The 21,977-nt window shown below is 43.7% G+C and overlaps 1 protein-coding gene across 2 annotated transcripts in view; it reads left to right on the forward strand.

The window, feature by feature from the left end:
- Window positions 1-21,977, forward strand: part of pgm1 (phosphoglucomutase 1) — a 78,348-nt gene that overhangs the window by 13,075 nt on the left and 43,296 nt on the right. The window contains exon 1 of one of the 2 annotated variants that reach the window (XM_033028278.1): window positions 9,404-9,830. The exons of the other annotated variant lie outside the window; for it this stretch is intronic. Coding sequence (XP_032884169.1) covers window positions 9,573-9,830 — 258 coding nt within the window. The 5' untranslated portion in view covers window positions 9,404-9,572. Of the gene's footprint in view, window positions 1-9,403; window positions 9,831-21,977 lie in introns of those variants that run through there. 2 annotated transcript variants of the gene reach the window in all.

Raw genomic sequence — 21,977 nt, forward strand, 5'->3', positions numbered from 1 at the left:
GCCTGCTATGGTTGTGTCATATGCAAACTTGTAAGTGTGGTTACAGCAGGATTTGGCTGTGCAATCATGAGTGTATAGGGAGTATAGTAAGGGGCAGAGAGCACTGTGGTTCATCCATGGTCTCTCTTTGTGGAAAACTTGGATTGTCTTCTTTGGCAAGCAGTCTTCTCCACTTTTACTGATTGAAATCTGTGATAGCAGTGTCATATTCATTTAGGTTGGCCTATGAGTTCTGGAATATGGAACGGCCCACCAACTCAATTCAATTCAATTTATTTGTCATTTGGACCCCTTGAGGTCTAAACGAAATGTCGTTTCTGCAGCCATACATTACAAAACAAAAAAAGACCCGAGACACAACACAGTTTACACAAACATCCATCACATCGCTGTGATGGAAGGCAAAAAAAACGTATCTCTCCACTGCACTCTCCCTCCCGATGTCAGAGTCAAAGTCAAAGCCCCCGGCTGGCGATGGCGATTGTCCCGCGGCCATTAAAGCCACACTGGGTGATGCAAGGTCGCACACCGGGTCTTGGTGTTAGAGCCCCCGGCGTGCGCTCGCATAGTCCTGCGGCCATTCCAAGCCGCGCGGGGCGATGGTGTAAGGCCCCGCTCAGGTGCTCTTCAACCCCGCAACTCGGGCGGGAGAAGTCGCCGTTGCGGAAGCCCCGAAAAGCGGTCTCCCAGCAGGGACCCGCGGGCTCCCGGTGCCGCCGTCCGCCAAACCCGCAGTTGCAGCCTCCGAAACTCCGGGGGTCGGGTGGCAGCAGCGCTCCACCATAGCTCCACCCGCTCCGGACTCGGCCAGCCCCGTGCCGGTGAGTAGTCGGCAGCTCCGCAGCTGGAACCCCAGGTCGTTCCTGTTGGAGGCCGCTCCACGTTGCAGCCCCAACGACAACGGAGACCCAACAAAGAAATGGTCGGGTCTCCCGTGCAGGGGAAAGATTTTAAAGTTACCCACCTCCCCCCCACACCACCCAACCCCCCCCCCCCCCCCCCACACACATACCACAACAAAAAAAATAACATAAACTACATAAAAACAAGACAAAAAATAATAAAAACACAGACGGACTGCAGAGGCCGCTGCTGACGAGAGTCGCGCCGCCCACCAACTCAAAGCAAATATGTAGAATCTCACCTGTTTCCTTAAAACAGCTCTACGCAACTTTCTGGACTGGATCCTCATACTTCAGTGTCTGTGCGGAAACAGTTATTCCAGTCACAATAGCAATTTTTAAATTACATTTTGAGGCAGGGTAAAGCATAATTTAAGAATGTGTATTTATTTTTTTTTATTACACAATTTAAAATTAAGTTACAGTGCCCTCTATAATGTTTGGGACAAAGACTGGTTAGCTGCAAAAATAGGATAGCCAGGTTACAGTTTGCCAAGAAATACTTAAAAGAGCAACCACAGTTCTGGAAAAAGGTCTTGTGGTCAGATGAGACGAAGATTAACTTACTGTATTTCCCGGTAACGAAAACGCTATTTTTTAACCCTAAAATAAGGCCCGAAAATTTACCTGTGTCTTGGAGGCCGAAGTTTAGATTGTTAGCCAAGAAAGATATACTTGGCTATCCCTCAGTACAGTCCAGAGGAAGTCCAGAACAAGGGGTCACAGTTTAAGGATAAGGGAGAAATCTTTTAGGACCGAGATGAGAAAAACATTTTGAATTCTCTGCCTCTGCCACAGAATGTAGTTGAGGCCAGTTCATATTTAAGGCCAGCTATATTTAAGAGGGAGTTAGATGTGGCCCTTGTGGCTAAAGGGAGTCAGGGGGTATGGAGAGAAGGCAGGTACAGGATACTGAGTTGGATGATCAGCCATGATCATATTGAATGGCGGTGCAGGCTCGAAGGGCCGAATGGCCTACTCCTGCACCTATTTTCTATGTTGGGGGGGGGGGGGGGAAGAGTTCCTTCTACAACGTGTGGTGAGTCTGGCCCGGGTCAACACGGCTGGGCCGCCAGGGGTAAAGTTGCGGGGAGGGCAGGTGAGTTGAGAAGGAGGGGTCGGGGATCATGCCAGCAACTCACACAGTAGCTCGGGTGGCTGCGAGCGGCCGCCAGGACTGGACAGCAGAACTGCAGCTAGACCCAGGGCTTACAGGCAACCTGTGAACTGCAGCTAGTCCCAGGGCTCACAGGCACCTGGGTGTTACAGCCAGTCCCGGGACAGGCGACCTGGGAACTGCAGCCAGTTCCGGGGACGCGAGGGTTCTAGGAACTGCAGCTAGTCCCCGGGGCACGCAGGTGATCTGGAACCTAATTGAAAAACACACGAAAACTATGTATTATTAGTATGTATTATTACTAATTTATGTATTAATAGTGTATTATTACTAATTACTAATTTAGTTAGTATGTATTATTACCTCCATTTATTAACTATGGCGATAGATGAGGCCCGCCATCCGCTCACAAACATGAGTCCTGGCCGCTATGCAAAAAAGGTTGCCGACCTCTGGACTAAATCAAACCCTTAATCCTGTCCCGTCAGTCTTTTTTCAAAATTTAGCAACTCAAAATGGGGGCGAGTCTTCATTGCCGGGTCAAATTCAAATAAATACCTCAAAACTTATTGGCTAACAGTTCATTCTACAGCAAGACAATGATCCCAACCATACTGCTAAAGCAACAAAGGAGTTTTTTAAAGCTAAAGAATGGTCAATTCTTGAGTGGCCAAGTCAATCACCCGATCTGAACCCAATTGAACATGCCTTTTATATGCTAAAGAGAAAACTGAAGGGGACTAGCCCCCAAAACAAGCATAAGCTAAAGATGGCTGAATACAGGCTTGGCAGAGCATCACCAGAGAAGACACCCAGCAACTGGTGATGTCCATGAATTGCAGACTTCAAGCAGTCATTGCATGCAAAGGATATGCAACAAAATACTAAACATGACTACTTTCATTTACATGACATTGCTGTGTCCCAAACATTATGGTGCCCCGAAATGTGGGGACTATGTATAAACACTGCTGTAATTTCTACATGATGAAACCAAAATGTATAAAAAGGGCCTTTATTAAAATCTGACAATGTGCACTTTAACCACATGTGATTTTTGTTCTATTACAAATCTCAAATTGTGGAATACAGAGATAAATAAATAAATGATGGGTCTTTGTCCCAAACATACTGCATTCTTTAATTTGGATAACACAAGATACTGGGAAGCAAAGCAAGCCAGTTAGTGTACTTCAGCAATCAAGTCAGAGTAATTATCTCCTTCAAATTGCATGAGTCTCTTGAACACACAGAGACGTTTTCTTATACTGTACAATTCTGTCACATTCACCCTTGCATACTAATTTCATTGGATGCTAACAATTGGAGTGCCAACAGTAGCAAACTAAACCTGCTCCTTCCAATGTAACTTGTCATGGAAGTGCCGTCTTGGGTCTGATATGTCTTTGATTTACATTATCAAAAGGCATACTGGCTGGGGTTCTGACGGCCACAAAAGAAACTTTGTACAGTAAATTTGCATCTTTCATTTGAAAAATTAATTTTGAATTATTGATGGAGCACATTTAAACACTCTGAATTACAGGTGGAGCACATTTAGCAAGAAGGGGAATGATTTGTCAATTTAGACGAGTCTGGAATTCTAAATGTATTCTGGTTATACTGATGTAAAATTAAAATGATGGGCATTAATACCAAAACAATTGAATGCGCACAAGTTCTATGCAGGTGAAACTGATCAAAAGTTACTAATTTAACTTCATCGTTCCACCATTGTTTATTTCCCCTTGAAGTTGGGAAAGGTCATTGCAGACCATAAGAAGATCACAATACTTCATAAGGTATATTAGAATTCTGATAATTCATAATGCGTTACCTGCATAGAATTAAGTGAGTCACTCTTACATTGTTCGCTATCAAAAACACTAATTTATCAGCTTGATGGAAATCAATTCCATATAGCTGAGTTATGGATGATGGATAACAGCGGGTTATTAAAGAAACAAATGTATGTCCATATCTAAGAACGCACCTGTAACTGAGAAGGTGACCTCCTGTCAGATTCTTACAGAATCAACCTTATTTTGTCCTTCAGATCAGCACTGTCCAGCAACTGTTCAGCAAGTGTTCATTCAGAATCTGATAGTTAATTTTTTATCAGACCATTAGATTTTATTTCTTTAAGATTGGACATTTTCTTTTTGGAAAATTTCTAGAAATTAAGATTATAGGCAGAGACATTATAACATGCTGCGGGGATAACATTTTGCACCTCAAGGACATGCACGGAATGAATCCCCATATCAAAGTGTTCTGATAAGTAGAAGAGGCTGTCTCTTGTCCTATGGAGGGATAGGCAAGCATTATTTTCTGTTTGCTTATCAACAACATCAAAACCATGCAAGGCAGTGGCACATTATTGCCATGTTGATGGAACTTCAGAATTTATGCAGGTCTTTAGTTAAATCGTCAGTTATCCCCAAAACATTAAATACCACATATTAAAGTAAAATATCATTGTTTAAGTAATTTATAAAGACTACTAGACTAAGTGGGACCCGTTGGGTCCCTTCGTCACATGGGAGCCCTGATCCCCTAACGCAATATTTCACCATTAAGCCATAGCCCCCAACTGCGCATGATTGGCTCATGGTCATGGCTCAAAGAAAGTGGAGGGATAGAGGGAGGGGTGGGAGAGAGGGAGGGTGAGGGGTGTATCAGTGTATAATGAGAGTCTGTGACCCCTCTCCCTCCCTACCCCTGTTTCTCACCAAAGATCTTAGAGCAGATCTAAGATCTTTGTTTCTCACTGTGTCTCTTTACCCTCCCCCTTCCACTTCCGTTTTCCTCTTCCACCTCTACCACCTCCCCTCCCCCATCCCCAGTGGTGCATCAGTTTGGAGCAGTCATTTAGACACTCATTATGAGACTGTGAACACAAATGGGGCATTTGGACGGTGTAAACTCGTTGTGACCCTCTAAGCCCACGCAAGGGGCGTTTAGATTCTTGAACCCCATCCCAGCTAGAGATGGGACTCTAGACCCATCCCCGAGTGATGTTAGAAGCCTCTAAACTCGTTAGGAATATCTTAACGTTTCTTGCCGGTCAGAACACAGTCTAGTGATCTCTGGGACTCTGATCGCTTCCCACGGGCGTTCAGACGCTCCCAGAGAGGTTTGGCCCGTCCCACCTCGTCAGCAGAAGTTTGCACCCTCTAAACGTTACCCGGCGGGAGTTTTTGTACCATCTAAATGCAAACCCAATGGCCTTGTGAACCTCTAAATGCATCCAACGGGCGCTTGTACGCTCTAAATGTGAACTAGCGGGAGATTCAACCCTCAACACGAATCCCATGGGTGGTTGGACCCATTAAACATGCACCAGCTGGAGTCTTTATCCTCTAAACGCACTCAGCGGGCCTTAACCCTCTAAACTTAAATCAGCGGTTGTAGCGGGGGGAGAGGGCTCGGAGAAAAGACGGGGGGAAATCCATGAGGGAGAGGGTATCATGGGGGAGGGGACAGGAGCCAAGGAGGGGGACCAGAGGGGAAGGGGCTGGAGCTGCGGATCGTTGCGATGGCGGTGCGTTTGGGACTCACAGCGGGCGCTGGATGCTCTCCGCCGGGATCAGTTTCACCGGTTTCCGTTTGGCGACAAACATTTGGCTTGACTTACTTTTAGAGAATTAGGCAAGGCAGGTGACTGATCATTCCGTGAGCAAACCTTTTGGGAAAGGCAACCACAATTCTATTATTTCTATGCATGTTCCAGTTAAATTGAAGAGTAAGGCAGGTAGGAGTAAGGGACCCTGGATGACGAGAGAAATTTAGGTTCTTGCAGGAAAAAGGCATGGGTCATGTATAAGCAGCTGGAATCAAGTGCAACCCTAGAGGCGTATAAGAGATTGAGGAGCATATTTCAAGGTCAGTTTATTGTCACATGTACCAGTTAAGGTACAGTGAAATTTGAGTTACTTAAGAATGAAATCAGGGGGCAAAAGGATGGCATGGCATAGTTCTGGTAGATAAGGATCAAGGAGATTTTCAACATTCATTAAAGTAGAGATTTTCAACATTCATCATAGGGGCCCTCAGAAACCAAAATGGTCAAGTTTGTGTGGAGCTGCAGCATGTGGGCAAAGTTTCCAATGAATATTTCTCCTCTGTTTTTACTGCGTATGAAGACATGAAGACTAGAGATCTTGGGACAATTGATTGAGATTTCTTGAGGACGGTCCATAATACAGTTGAGGAGGTGCTGGATGTCCAAAGACGTATGAAGGTAGGTAAATCTCCAGGGTCTCATCAGATATATCCAAGGATGCTGTGGGAAACTAGAGAAGAAATTGTAAGAGTCCTAGCTGAAATATATGATTCATTATTAGACATGGGTGAGGTACCAGCAGACCAGAGGGTGGCTAGTGTTGTGTCTCTATTTAAGAAGGGCTGCTAAGCAAAACCTTTAATGTTCCACATGATAAGCTGCTCTGGAAGGTTAAATTGCACATCATGCAGGTAGAGAGGGATGCAGAATTGGCTTTGTGGTAAGAAGCAAAGTGGAGTGATAAAAGGTTGTTTTTCAGACTATGATTAGTGGTGTGCCTCAGGGATCATTGCTGAGCCCACTGCTGCTTGTCATCCACGTCATTGATTTCGATGAGAATGTAAAAGGCATGATTAGTAAGTTTGCCAATGACATTAAAATAGGTGGTACAGTAGTTAATGAACATAGTTATCAAGATTTACATAGATCTTAATCAGCTGGGAAAGTAAGCGAAAGAATGGCTAATAGAGCTTAATACCGATAAGTATGAGGTATTACATTTTGGGAAGTGAAATGAGGGCAGGATCTTTACAGTGAACAGTAGGTTCCTGGGGAATGTTATAGAGGAGAGGGATCTGGGAGTACAAGTACATAGTTCTGTGAAAATTATGTCACGGGTATGTAGGGTGTCGAAGAAAGCTTTTGGCACATTGGGTTTCATCCCGGCAATTGAATACGGTAGTTGGGACATTGTGTGACAGCTGAACAAAATGCAAAATGTTGGTGAGGCTGCACTGTGAGGTTTCCATGGTTTGTCTGTGAGGTTTGGTCACCATGCTATAGCAAAGATATGATTATGCAAAGGGTGCACAGATGATTTACAAAGACCTGAGGACCTGAGCTATGTGGAGACTTTGTGCAGATAGGACTTTATTCCTTGGAGCACACGTCACCCTACATACTCGTGTAATCTTATAGAGATGCCTAAAAATAATGAGGTGGGGGGTAATCTTATAGAGATGCCTAAAATAATGAGGGGAATAGACAAAATGAATGCAGGAGTAGGGGAATCATGAATTAGAGGGCATGCATTAAATTGAGAGGGGAAAATAATTAATAGGAACCTGAGGGGCATCTTTTCTACACAGAGTGTAGTGGGTATATGGAACATGCTGTGAGAGGAAGTAATTGAGGCAAGTAAAATAATGACATTTGGAAATATTTTGAGGACTATGGTCCAAATGTGGGAAAATGGGACAAACTTAGATGAAATATGGATGAGTTGGGTTGAAGAGCCTGTTTCTGTGCTTTTCTCTAGACCTTTCTTCCCTTTCTAATCGAATAAAGGGAGTATAGAAGATTCTTGTTCAAATTTTCTTTGGTTGTTGTCCCAATTGGAGATTATTGTGTAAACATTAAGTACTGTGCACCAGGCACAATACCATGACTGTTAAAACAGATATGTGCGTCAGGCAGCAACAGTAACACAACAGACTCCCAGCTAGAATGGCTGCCACTGTTTATGCAGCAATCATTGCTGCCAAGTAATATTATTTTCATTTTTTATATTCTATCGTTCAAACATGCTTTGACATCGCTTTTAACTGCGTGCGAGGCTTCTGTCCAGCCACCATCCAGTCCACTGGAGAGAAAGACTGATTTGATACTCTCTACTTTACAATGTCTGACGAAGGGTCTCTACCCGAAACGTCACCCATTCCTTCTCTCCAGAGATACTGCCTGTCCCGTTGAGTTACTCCAGTATTTTGTGTCTATCTTCGGTTTAAACCAGCAACTGCAGTTCTTTCCTACACATGATACATTTACTAGCTGCTCTTACACACAAAACACCCGTTCTCCACATTTTTGAATGCAGATAATTAACCTCAGTGTCCAGTTATACAAAGGTGTCTGATATATTCTTTGAATTGGTATTAAGTCCGACAATATTTTGTGTCTCTCAACTTATATATTTCCCATAAATAAAAAGTAAAATGTTTACGCACGATAGTGACTGCATTGGATGAAAACCTTCATAATAACAGTTCCATAGTTGCCTAGTTGGAATGAGAATGCGAAATTAAAACGAATTAACTCATTACACCATGTTAACGTTAGAATATGTCTATTTTGTGTATAAAATTCTTGAGACTGAGTGCTGGTAGTGCTAAATTCACCTCTCGGTCGATGATGACTTGTCTCCACATCTGTGGGTTCTTAAGGTTGCTGCAACCCTACGCTGCATATCATGCCGCAGGTGATCGTGGACCTGTCTTTTAAACCTTTAGCAATGATTCCTGCGTTAATATTTCTCCTGCTAAATTTATTCGACATCTTTATAAAGGTGTGGGAAGGGGGTGGAATAGCGAACAAAACAATATTCAGTTTAATTAGTTTACTGTCACGAAAAATGGGACGATTTATCGTGTGCACTTCGCATAATTTTCGTGGATTTTTTTTTCCATCGCGAAAATTATAATTGTAATCAGAATGTATTCCCTTACCATAGAACAACCCCTGGACGCGGCAAATATACTGTGTTAATAGTATGTTTGCCGCGTTCCAGCTTATGTCAAGCGGCGTGGACCGGTTCAAGAACGATCGAAATCAGATTTTCTTTTATTTCTTGTGTAGATGGTCACATCTAAAAGTTATGAGGCGAGCTTCTGCCCTTAAACGACGACTGGACGCATAGCGCGTAATTCAATAATAGCTTTAAAAATAAAGCAGGGGGACGTAGTTGATTAGGAATCTTTTTGTTGTTGTTATCACAGCAGGAGTATAATTAATACACCATTTTTTTTTAGTCGCAGTGCATTAAGTACAATACAAGATGTGTGTACAGTAATGAGAAGTTAATACATCAGCGCTCCAAGTTCATGACGTGTTTCACAGTTCTTCGTCCATCGGATCTAGCTGTCAGCGGAAAGCAGCAAGCCGGAGAGATATTTTGGCTAGGGAGCCTATCTATCAAAATCAGTCACCCGAAGAAAGTTTGCTGCCAAATAATAAGTTGAACAATTCAATTTTTCTATCATTGATTTGCAACGGGCTATTTCATTTTTTCATGCTGCCTTTTTGACAGTGATCTTTTGGAGCAAGTGTGGCAACGCTTCTTCAATTACAGAAAATGCTGTCTCTGTTTGAGGGAGCTATTTCTAGGCGCTGTTTTGCTGTTTCTGAACATCTAAATCTCTCGGCAGCGTAACCCGGCCCTTCACTGACTGATTTCGCCGTGTAATTTTCGGAAGAAATTCTGTTCTTTCCTACTTTTCATTCATTCCTATATTCCGACAGTGGTTTATGATCCATCGACGTGAGGCTCGTTATGGATGGGAGTCCACTGCCTGTAGTGACTGTGCTGACAGCTCCTTATGATGCTCAGAAACCGGGAACTAGCGGGCTCCGGAAGAAAACTAAAATTTTTCAGTTCAAGCAGCAGTACCTTGAGAACTTCATTCAGTGCATCTATGCTTCAATTGACTTGAGGGATCGTCAGGGGTCTACTATGGTGGTCGGAGGCGATGGTCGGTACTACAATAAAGCTGCCATAGAAATCATAGTTCAAATGGCTGCTGCCAATGGGGTATGTTGCTCCCCGCACATTATCGGCCAGAATTGCGATTGAGTTTCACTGATTTTAGTAGGTATTTTCACTGAGGAATATTTTTTTTGCGTGTGTTTTTGCTATGCCATCGAACTGTTGGGGAATGGGACTAAAATGAGCAGGTGCGATGTGAAAACGTTAAAAAGCCGTAAACGCTCTTAAGGTGGACGACAGATGGCACAATGGGCTAAGTGTTCGGCTGGCAACCGGAAGGTAGCTGGTTCGAATCCCGCTTGGAGTGCATACTGTCGTTGTGTCCTTGGGCAAGACACTTCACCCACCTTTGCCTGTGTGTGTGAATGTAATTATGTGAAGCACTTTGGGGTCAATGCAAGTTGACTAAAAATGTGCTATATAAATAAAGAAATTTAATTTAATTTAAAGTATCACACCCGGTAGTGGGAGGACTCGGTTGAATTGTAAAGAAGCGCAAATAATATTTGACTAGATTCTGAAGCATGTGTTTTGATATGTGCATTGAGTCGAGAAGTTCCTACCATTTTATTTGATAAAGAACAAAAAAAATCCACGCGTATGTGGAGACATTTTTAGAAGGGTAACATCTGAATATACGTTTGCGCAGCGACTGATTGGTGTTTGTCTTGGCTGACGGTTGTGGGTTCAAATGTAACACCTGAGACTTAAGGCCCACATCCTGACTGACTCTTCTCTGCAATCCTAAAAGCGTGCTGAACAATCCAAAGAACACCAATGATTAAAGTTGTAGAGACTTCGTATGCTTTTCAAAGAAAGTTAGAAAGTTGCACGGTTCTCTGCGAAAATAAGCAGGAATTCAATTTAGCCGATTATCTGCTCCTTTTATCGTTGTAGTTGCCGGTTTAAATCGGATGCGACATTTCCCACATTACAACGCTGGAAAAAAGCATCTTTCGGTTGTAAAGGGCAAGTCATTTTCTAGTATCATTTGCAGGAAATAACACATTGCTGTTCTGGCCTGCTTTGTCAGAAGAGCCTGCTAAACATTTTTTTATGAGGAAGTGATGAACAACTGAAGGATTTTAAAAGTTCATTGGGAATATGCTTTGGTGGGGAAGGGGGTGGGGAGTTAAGTCTCTGGAACATTACAGCTAACATCTTCATAGTGAGTCTAGATTTGATTCATCCCAAAGATGGAAGTGAAAGAAACACTACATATTCAATTCACTTTCATCTCCATTCTCCTTTGGCTTTTGATAGCACGTACAGATCAGTCTGTCTTGGTTGTGTTACGTGATGCTCATTTTTGCCTATCTAAAGTGTCTTTCTTTTTTCTAAAGGAAGAGTTATTATGTCCCTTTTGCTTTGCTTTCAATGAGATGGTACTTAGGCAGTTATTCAAAACTTTAAAATGTTCCATCTGATTTCTTTGCTTTTCTTTTGACCTAACACAGAATGACATTGTGATCATTCCAAGGATACATATTCATTTTAATAATGTTTCATTTGTTTTGAACTTTAGATGTTCAATAGAAGAATACACACTCTAGTGTAGAATGTGGAATATTTTCCTATATTAAGAGCCATATCTGGTTAGTAAATTGTGCATGCGGTTCATGCATGCAGAGATGAAATGGTTCTATTTTACTTGGCTGATACCTTTTTATTCCTATTTGAATGCACACACAAATGTTGTTATATATTTCACACATTTGTCCTTGCCTCTTTAACATTATCCGTTATTTCCATTCCTTTGCTCTATGCTAGGATGTGATTAGAGACTAACTCAACTCATTGTTTGAGACTGTTGCTGAGAACAGTAAGAACTCAAAATCGAGTGATTCCACTTTCCTTATTTCTCCGCGTTGCTTCAAATATTTATAGTGCTTATTGAAAATGTTCATAACATTTCCCAATAAACCAGGAAGAGTGTATTTTGATCCTTGATTTGACCCCATGCCTACAGCTAGTATCCTAACTAAATCTATCACTAAAGGATATAGAATATATTTTACCCTGTGAAGCTGGACAGTAGCTCATAGGAAGACTACATGAAAAGATTGTTAAGTTCCTAAGAGGCCTCCTGTTATTGAACATTGTGTTAGAATGATAATTGTGTTAGATTGGGGAAAGCGGTTTGGGGCTAGAGAGTTTGACTCTCAATAACAAAACAACTTTTTTTTCTGCAGGATTTTCAAATATAAATGTATTTATAACAGCAATATGTTTATTTTTGTTACTGCAAACTAAAAAATATTTATTTGAATAACATTTTAATTTTATTTAGATTTTATCTTAATCTCTCTCAATATGTTAGATGAATCAAGAAATCTTTAACCAGGTGGTAATACATTAACATATGGATGGATTGATCTAAAAACTAAACTGCTGAGTTTGTAATGAGATGTTTTTTAAATGTTTTGCCAAAATATTGATATGCTTGTTATTTTTTCCACATAATTCAAACGGATATAATATAACACTAGAACGCAAAAGGTACAAGTGGTATCATGATGTTTTGAGTGAAGAATACTATTTATTCTATAATAATGTACTGCATATTTTTCAATGTCCTTAATGATTCTGGAGGAAGAGATTGGAAAAATATAGTGATCTGGATTCCTGTTTGCTTTCAAATATCTCTATATAACTAAAAGTCTTCTTCGTCTTGTTTGTGCCCATGATGTGTCATTCTGCTTTTTCTATCTTCTTCCAAATGCTAGGCCACAGTCTTCCCATTTTCACACATCCTACTCATATTTTCCCCGTCCTGGCGATACCACATCTTCCTGTCGCATTCCCACCTATATTTCCTAAGTTATTAATCCTTGAAATTTTAAAAACAGCATCTTGCTCAGTGTGGATGAGTTTTAAAAAATCCGAGTGACGTCACAATGCACTCGCAAGACAGGACAGGAGGGAAGAGCACTCCAGCGCTCACGATGAACGATGAGTGGCGGTGGCTTCCTGCGCCCAACGCCCGACGGCCACCTGGTGGGGAGGGTGGTGCCGCGTGCTGAGCCTGGTGACTAGGGCTGGGCTGGAGTCGAGCCTCATGCTGGAGCTGGAGTGAGGGCCGAGCCCGGGGCTTGGGATGGGTCTGTAACCGGGGCCAAGAAAGAAGCCGCCGCTGGAACCAAGGACGAGCCTGGGTCCGGGGTCAGGAACGAGCCCGTAGATGAAGTCGGGGCTTGGACTGGAGCCCAGGCAGCGGCCGAGCTGACGGCTGGTGTCTACAGTCAGGGCCGGACTGAGTAACCAGTCCAGGCCCTGGCCCTGGTGATGCTCTACGACATGGGTAGGTGCTAGGGCAGGAAGTGGGAGTAAGGGGAGGAGGATGAGGGAAATGAGGAAGGGGGAGTTGGGGTGGGGAGTGGGGTGGTACAGGGAGTTGGGGGGGGGGGGGGGCTGTGTGGAGGAGGGAGATGGGGTAGAGAGTGGGATGGAGAGGGGAAAGATCCTGGGGAGGCGAGGAGGGAGATGGGGTGGGGTGGAGAGGGGAAAGATCCTGGGGAGAGTGGGGGGATTGAGGGAGAGGAGGGGGTAGGGAGGGTAGTTGTCACGTCAACACCCTCTCTCGCCCCCTCACTTTCTACCGTCCCTTCCCCTCTCTATCCCCTCCCTCTCTATCCCCCTCCCCCTCTACCGCCCTCCCTCTCTACCGGCCTCCCTCCCTCCCTCCCTCTCCCTCTCCCTCTCTACCCTCCATCCCCCCACTTTACTCTCTCTCTCTACCCCCTCCCTCTGCCCCCTCCCCCTCTACCCTCCCTCTCCCCTCTCCTCCCTCTCCCTCTCTACCCCCTCCTTCTCTACCCCTCTCCCTCTCTGGGGGATGAGAAAAAAAGAGCCGCGCCTGTGCAGTTGGGGGCTATGCGTGAGTCGTGCAATATTGCGTTGGGGGAACGGGTGAGTGGCGGAATCTTGCGTTTGGAGAGCAGACCCAATGGTCTGCACTTGGTCCAGTAGCAATTTGAATGTAAAATGAGAATGAAGTTGCAACAAGGCGGGATTAAAATATTTGTGCCAAACAGGGTCAATAGAGTAATAAGTTACAAGAGGATGGATATTATTTGGTTTACACTTCAAACAAAATCTTTCAAGTAGAAAGCTGGGTGAGTGTGGTAGAATGGGGGTACCTAGGAGTAAGGTTATATAGTTCCCTGAAAGTGGTGTCACAGATGGACAGAGTGGTGAAGAAGGCTTTTGGTTTTCTGGCCTTCATTAGTAAGGCCATTGAGCATAGAGGTCGGGACGTTATATTTCCATTGCACAAGACTTTGATGAGGTGTTGTGTTCAGTATTGGTCACTCTGCTGTTAGAAAGATGCCATTAAGCTGGAAAGAGTGCAGAGAAAATTTATGGTGTTGCCAGGACATGAGGGGCTGACTTGTAGGGAGAGGTTAAGCAGGCTGGGGTTTTATTCCTTGGAGCCTAGAAGACGGAGGGTTAATCTGATAGAGGTGTATAGAATCATCTAGGTTTTGAAAGGGTGAATGAACAGTCTTTTTTCCAGGTTAGGAGAATGAATAAGTTGACGGCAAATGTACACACAAAAGGGAAAAGGGACATGAAGTGCAACATTTTTGCACAGAGGGTGTCATGCATATGGAACCCGCTACCAGAGAAAGTGGTTGGGGCAGCTCCAATAGTTAAAAGACATTTGGACAGTTACATGGAGAGGATTAATTTGGAATGGAATGGAATGCTATTTATTGTCATTCAAACCTAGGTTTGAACGAAATTACATTTACTACAGTTTTTTACATTACAAAAAAACCCAAGACCACACTTAACACTGTTTACATAAACATCCATCACAGTGTGTCTCCAACCCCTCCTCACTGTGATGGAAGGCAAAATCTTATCTCTTCCCTTTATTCTTCACCCGCGTTCCAACTGCAGCGTCTAGGCGAACTGGGGCTCCGATGTTAAAGCCTCCGGCGGACGATGGTAAGTCCTGTGGCCATTTAGCCACGCCGGGCAATGTTAGGCCCCGGCTCCGTGTCCTTTAAACCCCGCGGTTCAAGCAGACCAACCAGTCCAGCAGTCCAACTGCAGCGTCTAAGCAAACTGGGGCTCCGATGTTAGAGCCCCCGGCGGGCGATGGTAAGTCCCGTGGCCACTAACCGGCACCGGGCGATGTTAGGCCTTGCTCCATGTCCTTTCAACCCCGTGATTCCAGCGGGAGAAGCTGCCGTTGCGGGAGCTCCGAAAAGCCGTCTCCCACCAGGGACCTGGAGCTCCCGATGTTCCTGTCCACCGGGCCTGCAGCCGAAGCTTCCGAAGCTCCAAAGTTGGGACGCAGCCGAGCGCCACCACAGCTCTCCCCGCTCCGAAGACAGCCAGCTCCGCGATGTCAGTTCCGCAGGCTCCGCGACTGGAGCCCTCAGGTTGGTCCCAGACAGAGGCCGCCGCCAGCTCCACGATGTTAGGCCCAATGACACCGGAGACCCGACAGGGAAAAAGTCGCGTCCCTGTACAGGGAAGAGACTAACGGTTTCCCCCACATCCCCCCTCCACCCCCCACATATACACAGTTAAAAAATAATAAAAACTAAGCTCAAAACATACATTTAACAAGACAAAAATAAATAAAAGACGGACGACTGTAGTCGAGCCGCTGCAGTTAGGGGCCACCACACCACAATTTAGAGGGATATGTCAGATGAGGGCAAATCGAGCTAGTGTAGATGGGCATCTTGCTCAGTGTGGATGAGTTAGGCTGCAGGGCATATTTCCATGCTGGGTGAATGTCTCTGGAGACTTTTTTCCAGTTGTCATCTAACAACATATTCTTTCACGTTACTATCTTTTGATAAAGCTGAATGCTGTTTTGGTGGCGGCGCTGTGGCTCACCTTTAGTCCGTCTGCCTTTCTTCCTTCTTTGTCTTATCGTTAATGTTAGATGTATGTTGTAGTCTATTTTTAGTTATGCATTATGGGGGTGGGGGGTGGGTGGGTGAGGGGTGGGGGATACTTTTTAAAATCTCCTTCGTCAACGCAGATGCGACTTATTTTCAGTGTCGTATCTCCGTTCGCGCTGCGGCCTAACATCGAGGAACTGGCGGCCTCCAACTGGAGTCGACCTTGAGGGCTCCGGTCGCAGAGCGTGTGGACTTACCATCGCAGAGCTGGCTGACTTTCAGAGGCTGTGGTGGCGCTGCGATTGTGGCTGCGATTTGACTCTTCAAGGCTTCGGCCGCGGGCCCTATGGTCTGTAACATTGGGTGCTCGCAGGCCCCTGGTTGGCGACCGATTTTTCGGGAACTTCAGAAACAGCAGCTTCGTCCGCCCCGAATCGCAAGGCTTGAGTCAGCCCGTTCGCAGGGCCTTTCGTCGCGCGGCGCAGCTTAAAATCGGCCGCAGAATCGTCCATCGCCCGGCGGGGGTTCAATATCGGGAGCCTCGATTGCCTCGAAGCAGCAGTTTGACTGCGGGAGAAGAGAGTCACTGTGATGGATGTTTATGTTCAATTTATGTAATTGTGTGTTTTGTTGCTTTTTATTATTGTTATGATTGTGGAAACAAAATTTTGTTCAAACTTGCTTTTGAATGACAAATAAAGAATTCAATTCAATTATTTTGCATGAATCCCTCTTTATTTAAAATTAATGATTACTGTCATTCTGCCAACATGCCTCCTAGCTAATGATTCTCCTTCGTATTCATCAACAGTTACTGTATAACACGTGCACAAAGTATAACATTGTCATGATTCTTGTAGAACAGTTCCAAAAGGATTACTTTTGGCCAGTCAAGAATTTCATTGTTCTATCTGGGACATATGACAATAAAACACTCTTGACTCTTGAGTTTTCTTTCGATCCTCTGGATATATGGTTACTTCATGTTGCTAAACAAGTGGGTAAAGCTCTGTTACATTTTGGCCTTACTCTCTGGTATCCTTCAAGTGTTAATATTTTTAGACATGATCTTTGACTTTGCTGCCTTCATAATTTAGATTCTATTTTTGCAAACACTTTACCTTTAAATGGTTTAGTTGCCCAAAATGTTTGCATTTAGGATATAAATATATTTATTGTTCAAATGTCCGATTCAGAGATTCCGGAAGCCTTGCAGCTGCAGCTCGCCTGCAGTCCGTTTGTCTTTTCTTTTTTTTTGTTTTCTTTCGTCCCGTTGTTGCAGTTTATTTCGGTTTATTTAGTTGTGTATGTGTGGGGGGTGGGTGTGGTATGTTTTTTGACTCTTCCTTCGGGGGGGGGGGGATGCGACCTTTCCTGCCGTATCCCCCGTCTCCGTGTCCGTCTGTGCTGAGGCCTATCGCGGAGCTGGCGGCCTCCAACTGCGACCGACCTCGAGGCTGCAGAGGCAGAGCCAGGACTTACCAATGCGAGGCTGGCCGACTTCAGGGCTGTGGTTGCGGGGCGACCCAACTTCCGACCCGACTTTGGAGCCTCGGAGGCTCGGCCGCGGGCCAGTAGACGACATCATCAGGAGCTCGCAGGTCACAGGTGGTGACCTGTTTTTCCGGAGCTCCCGCAACTACAGCTGCGTCCGCTGGGCTGGAGGGCGGCAGCTTCGGCGCTTCGACCGCCCCGGGCCGCGGAGTTTGAACCGGCCCGTTTGCGGAGCACGGATTCAGCCGCGGGACTTACTTACCATCACCCGGCGGGGTCACAACATCGGAGGCCTGGATTGCCTCAGCGCAGAGGGAGAGCAAGGAGGGAAGAGACAATGACTTTGGGACTTTAAACTGTGTTGAGTGTTTGTTATTTATTCTATGTTATGACTGCAGGCAATGACTGAAAAGTGCAATGACAATAAATTGAATCCAATCCAATTAGGCCATTCTGAAAAATCATCTCTGGTTCATATTCTCAAAAGGGATAGGACGTAATTTGCCCCATTGAGTATATGCTGATTCTGAGCATTCCCCTCACTTCCATTTCCTTATTCATTTTCCTTCACCTGTTCTCTTGTGTGCCCATTAATTCCCTAATTCTCAATTTAAGGTATTCATTGAAGTTACTGGCACTGTTGTGGGAAGAAACTAGAGCATCTGCGGAAACCTATGGTTGCATAGAGCATGTTAACTCCACACAGACAAGTCCAAAAGCTTAGGGGAGACCGCGCCTTTACGGTTGCAGCTCCTAAACTGTGGAACAGCATCCCCCTTTCCATCAGAACTGCCCCATCCATCGACTCCTTTAAGTCAAGACTAAAATCTTATCTATACTCCCAAGCCTTTCCTGTCGTCCACTAAGCGAGGGCTATATGTATATATGTATGTAGTTTGTTTGTTTATACTATTCTTACAACAAATGTAAAGCACTTTGGCCAACGAGAGTTGTTTTTTTAAATGTGCTATATAAATAAATGTGACTTGACTTGACTTGAAAAGTCAGCATCTATCCCATCCCGCTAACTACCTTTCACCCTTTTGAAACTGAGAGTATTAACAAGTAGATGTTGAGAGGATGGTTCTTCTAGTGAGGGTATACAGAACTAGAGTGGGTGGGGGTGTATCAGAAGAAGGTTTCACAATGTCAGATGGAGATGGTGGGTTTTCTTCTCGGAGGGTATGAATCATGAAATATTTTGCTTCAGACAAATGTGAGATGGGTCATTTGAATAAAAGATTGACAGGCATGTGAACTACAATAGGATAGATGGATCTAGGGAGAGAATTGAGGGTAAGATCGGATTGGCCTGACCTTAATTATGGAGCATATTCGAGGAGCTAGTTAAAATATTATTTGAAATATTCCTATCAAATGTTGAGGTTTATTATTATTAATATGAATTATTCTATTTGGTGTTGGTGTTTCCTTTGGTGTTGAAGGAAAATTGCCCAGAGGTTTACTGGAGAAATATTAATTCCCTAGAACAACCATTTTGCTCATTGCCTCATGACTTCAACATTTACTTGCATTTATGGCCTTGCTTGCAAGTTACCAGACATTGGGCTTTTCTGTGCTTGAGTGCACTGCTCCGTATTCTCCTGAGGCTGGGCTTGGAATTTTGGGGTTGAAGTTTGGAACACCACATGCATAAGGATGAGTGATATATATGGAGGCTAACATTGTCTGGGGAGAGGTTGTCACAAGAAATCGTTGGGTACCAGGTTCAGGTTGAATTGGGGACTGGAATGGAAATTTTGGGTGAGGGGTGGGGATTACCAGATCAAGAAGGGCAATATGAATGTGAGGTGGTGAGGAAATCTGAGAGTTGGGTGTGGAATTGGTGAGGTGATTCGAGAAGCTGACATGAAGATATAGAAGGAGACTATGTCAGGGGCGGAGGAGGGTGTGGATGTTTTGGAAAGGGCTGTGGCCTAAGGAATCAGATACTTTTCTGATTTACCTGCAGGTATCCTGCTCTGGTGTTGAGGGATTAAAATGGTGACAGATTAGAAATTCCTGTTGACATCCTCATGGCAACATAATCCAAATTATCCTGCTTCAAAAGGAACACTGTGACAATTGACAGTATCACAAACATCAGGGTTGCAAGAATAATTTGTGACTAGAAGTGCCCAGTTGAGAATTTTTTTGGATTGGTGCGATTTGAGCTGGAAATCGTCGCAAGTGTAATTTATTCCATGTTAAATTAATTTTCAATATCATAGTGCTGAAACATTTCCTGGCAGATGTGATCTAATGACTTTCTCATTGTGATGATGATTGATTCAATAAAATATAATTTGGCTGATTCCATCACCATAAATCTCTGAATATGATTTGTGCATAATGCATCCAAGGTTGTAAAACTGCACAATTTCTAATTCAGTAAAAGTAATATCATCATAGGGCTGCTACATATAAATGAGCAATTTTACATGTGAAGCACAATTCTTTCAATTATTTAAAATGCCATTGTTGCCTTTTTCATTATTTTGGTGCATCACTTCTGACCATCCTTTAATTTTCCATCACAATTTTTAATCATATTTTGGGTCCCATTCAGTTCTCTCATCTGCATATTTGAAGATAGTATCACAGTTCAGCTCATTGTCATCTCTTGATGCCAATTGAAGTCTGCTTGCTCATTTTCCTACGTCTCTGCTATTTAAGATGCAACTCCTCCCCTCACTCTTCCACGCTTTACATTAAAGTATCACCTATGTTTTGACTTGACTATTCAATTATTAATCTCAACAGTAAACAAACACATTTCTGACCATTCGTTGCAGGTAAGCATGTGAAATATTTTTCAATCTTTACTTCTTGTAAGCATATTCACTTCAGCGTAATCATATTTCAAATCTAGCTGTGTTCTAAGGATTGGTTAGCTAAATCACAAAGTCAATGTTAAACCATTAGGATAAATAGTGCCTGTAACTTGTTGCTCATTATGATATATTAACAATTTAAAAAAAAATTAACATTAGCCGCAAAGACTTATTTATCACAATCACAATAATACTTTATTAGCCAAGTATGTTTCGCAACATACGAGGAATTTCATTTGCCAAGTCAGTCATACAAATAAAAAGCAACAGAACACACAAAATACATATTAACATAAACATCCACCACAGTGACTCCTCCACATTCCTCCCTGTAATCAAGCCCTCCGATGACGGGATGATCTTGACTCCCGTAGCCGGCGGCATTTGGGCCCTCCGCATCGGGGCGATCAGCTCCTGCATCGGGGGGGGGGGGATATCAGCTCCCTCGAGTCGGCGATTGGACCCAGAGTCGGGGCTGGTCAAGCCTCTGCGTCGTTGGAGCTTCCCGACTTGGCCTCTCCCGAGACTGCGAGGTCTTGACGGTAAGTCCGCAGGCCGCGGTTGGAGCGATCCTAGGCAAGGGATCAGCTCCGATGTTAAGTCCACGCCCCATAGTGGGTCTCAAGTCAGTGCGAGGAGGCCTCCAGCTCCATCGATGGTAGGCCGCCGAGTGACCGGAGATGCAACCCGAAAACAATCGCATCTCCGGCAAGGTAAGAAACTGAAGAAAAGTTCATCACAGTCTTAGTCAGATCAAAGACATATTTTAATGAGCATCTTCAAGGATGAGCAACGGAGAATTTGGAGACAATTCAGAACAGAATAAAGTTATGTTAAGACATGGACATCCATGATGAAGCAATTAAAATTGGGAATGCATAGTGCATGAAATTGGTGGAGTGCAGTAACTATTGAGGCTGGAGGAATAGGGAGTCAGAGTGTGTAATAATGAGAGTGAATAAGGAAAGTAGGAAGGGACTGGAAAAGGAAGATCAAGATTTAAAAATGGGGCCATATCAGAATTGATGGAGTTTTCTGCAATACCTTTCCCTATCTCGGTGTTGGGAGTTCCTCTACATAGCCTACTGTTATCCCCGTCTGCATTAATGGCTGCCCACTTCTGCTACCTGCTACCTCCAAATTTAAGCCTTAAGCAGTTGGCCTAATCCCCCTAGTTTGTTCCTAATTGTTTTGCCCCCCAATTCCATAACTGTCATACCTCCCTGTCTGTTGACTTGGAAATAAAAAGTTGATTCTACATTTCATTTGAAAACCCTTCTTCTACCATTTATGATCCTCTGAATCAATACTCCAGTGATGAAGAGAGCATTTGCCTTGCTATTCCAAATTCGTTCATGGTTAATGTTCTATTTTTGAAATGATTGCAACAATTCTTTCACAATAAATTAATAGCTCTAATAATATATTTGTGACAAATAATGAAATGCATTACCTCCAACTTACTTTGACTAATGTCAATGGTGCTCACTGGTGGTGAATCAAATCTTTTTTTGGCCTTTTTAATTAGGAAACTGATTCTGTACTACCTTTTTAATTTTACAATTTGTTCCAATCTTTGAGAAGTTGTTGAGTTATCTATAATTATGATTATTAATTTATGTACATCTGCAATGACTTGCTATTGACTTGGACATAACTATTTTGCTTCCTGTTGAGGAGCTCTTAAGTGAAATGAATTTAAATCAATCTTTAATTTGATTCCTTGCAGTGGTGAATTAAGTTGGTATTTATTGAATTTTAAAGGGGCTGTCCCACTTGGGTGACCTAATTGGCGAGTTTAGAAGAGTTTAGGAGAGTTTGAAAAAATGTAATGTTGAAGAACTCCTTCGACTATGTTGAAGACCAGCTACGACTCGCTACAACTAACTTCGGGAAAATTGAACACCGAATAGTGGAGAGTGAAGACGACCTCCTTCGACCTCCCTTCAACTATGATGAAGACTACCTTTGATTACCCTTGATTACCTACGACTAAC

Source organism: Amblyraja radiata, chromosome 10, assembly GCF_010909765.2.
Source record: "Amblyraja radiata isolate CabotCenter1 chromosome 10, sAmbRad1.1.pri, whole genome shotgun sequence".
NCBI classification, from domain to species: Eukaryota; Metazoa; Chordata; class Chondrichthyes; order Rajiformes; family Rajidae; genus Amblyraja; species Amblyraja radiata.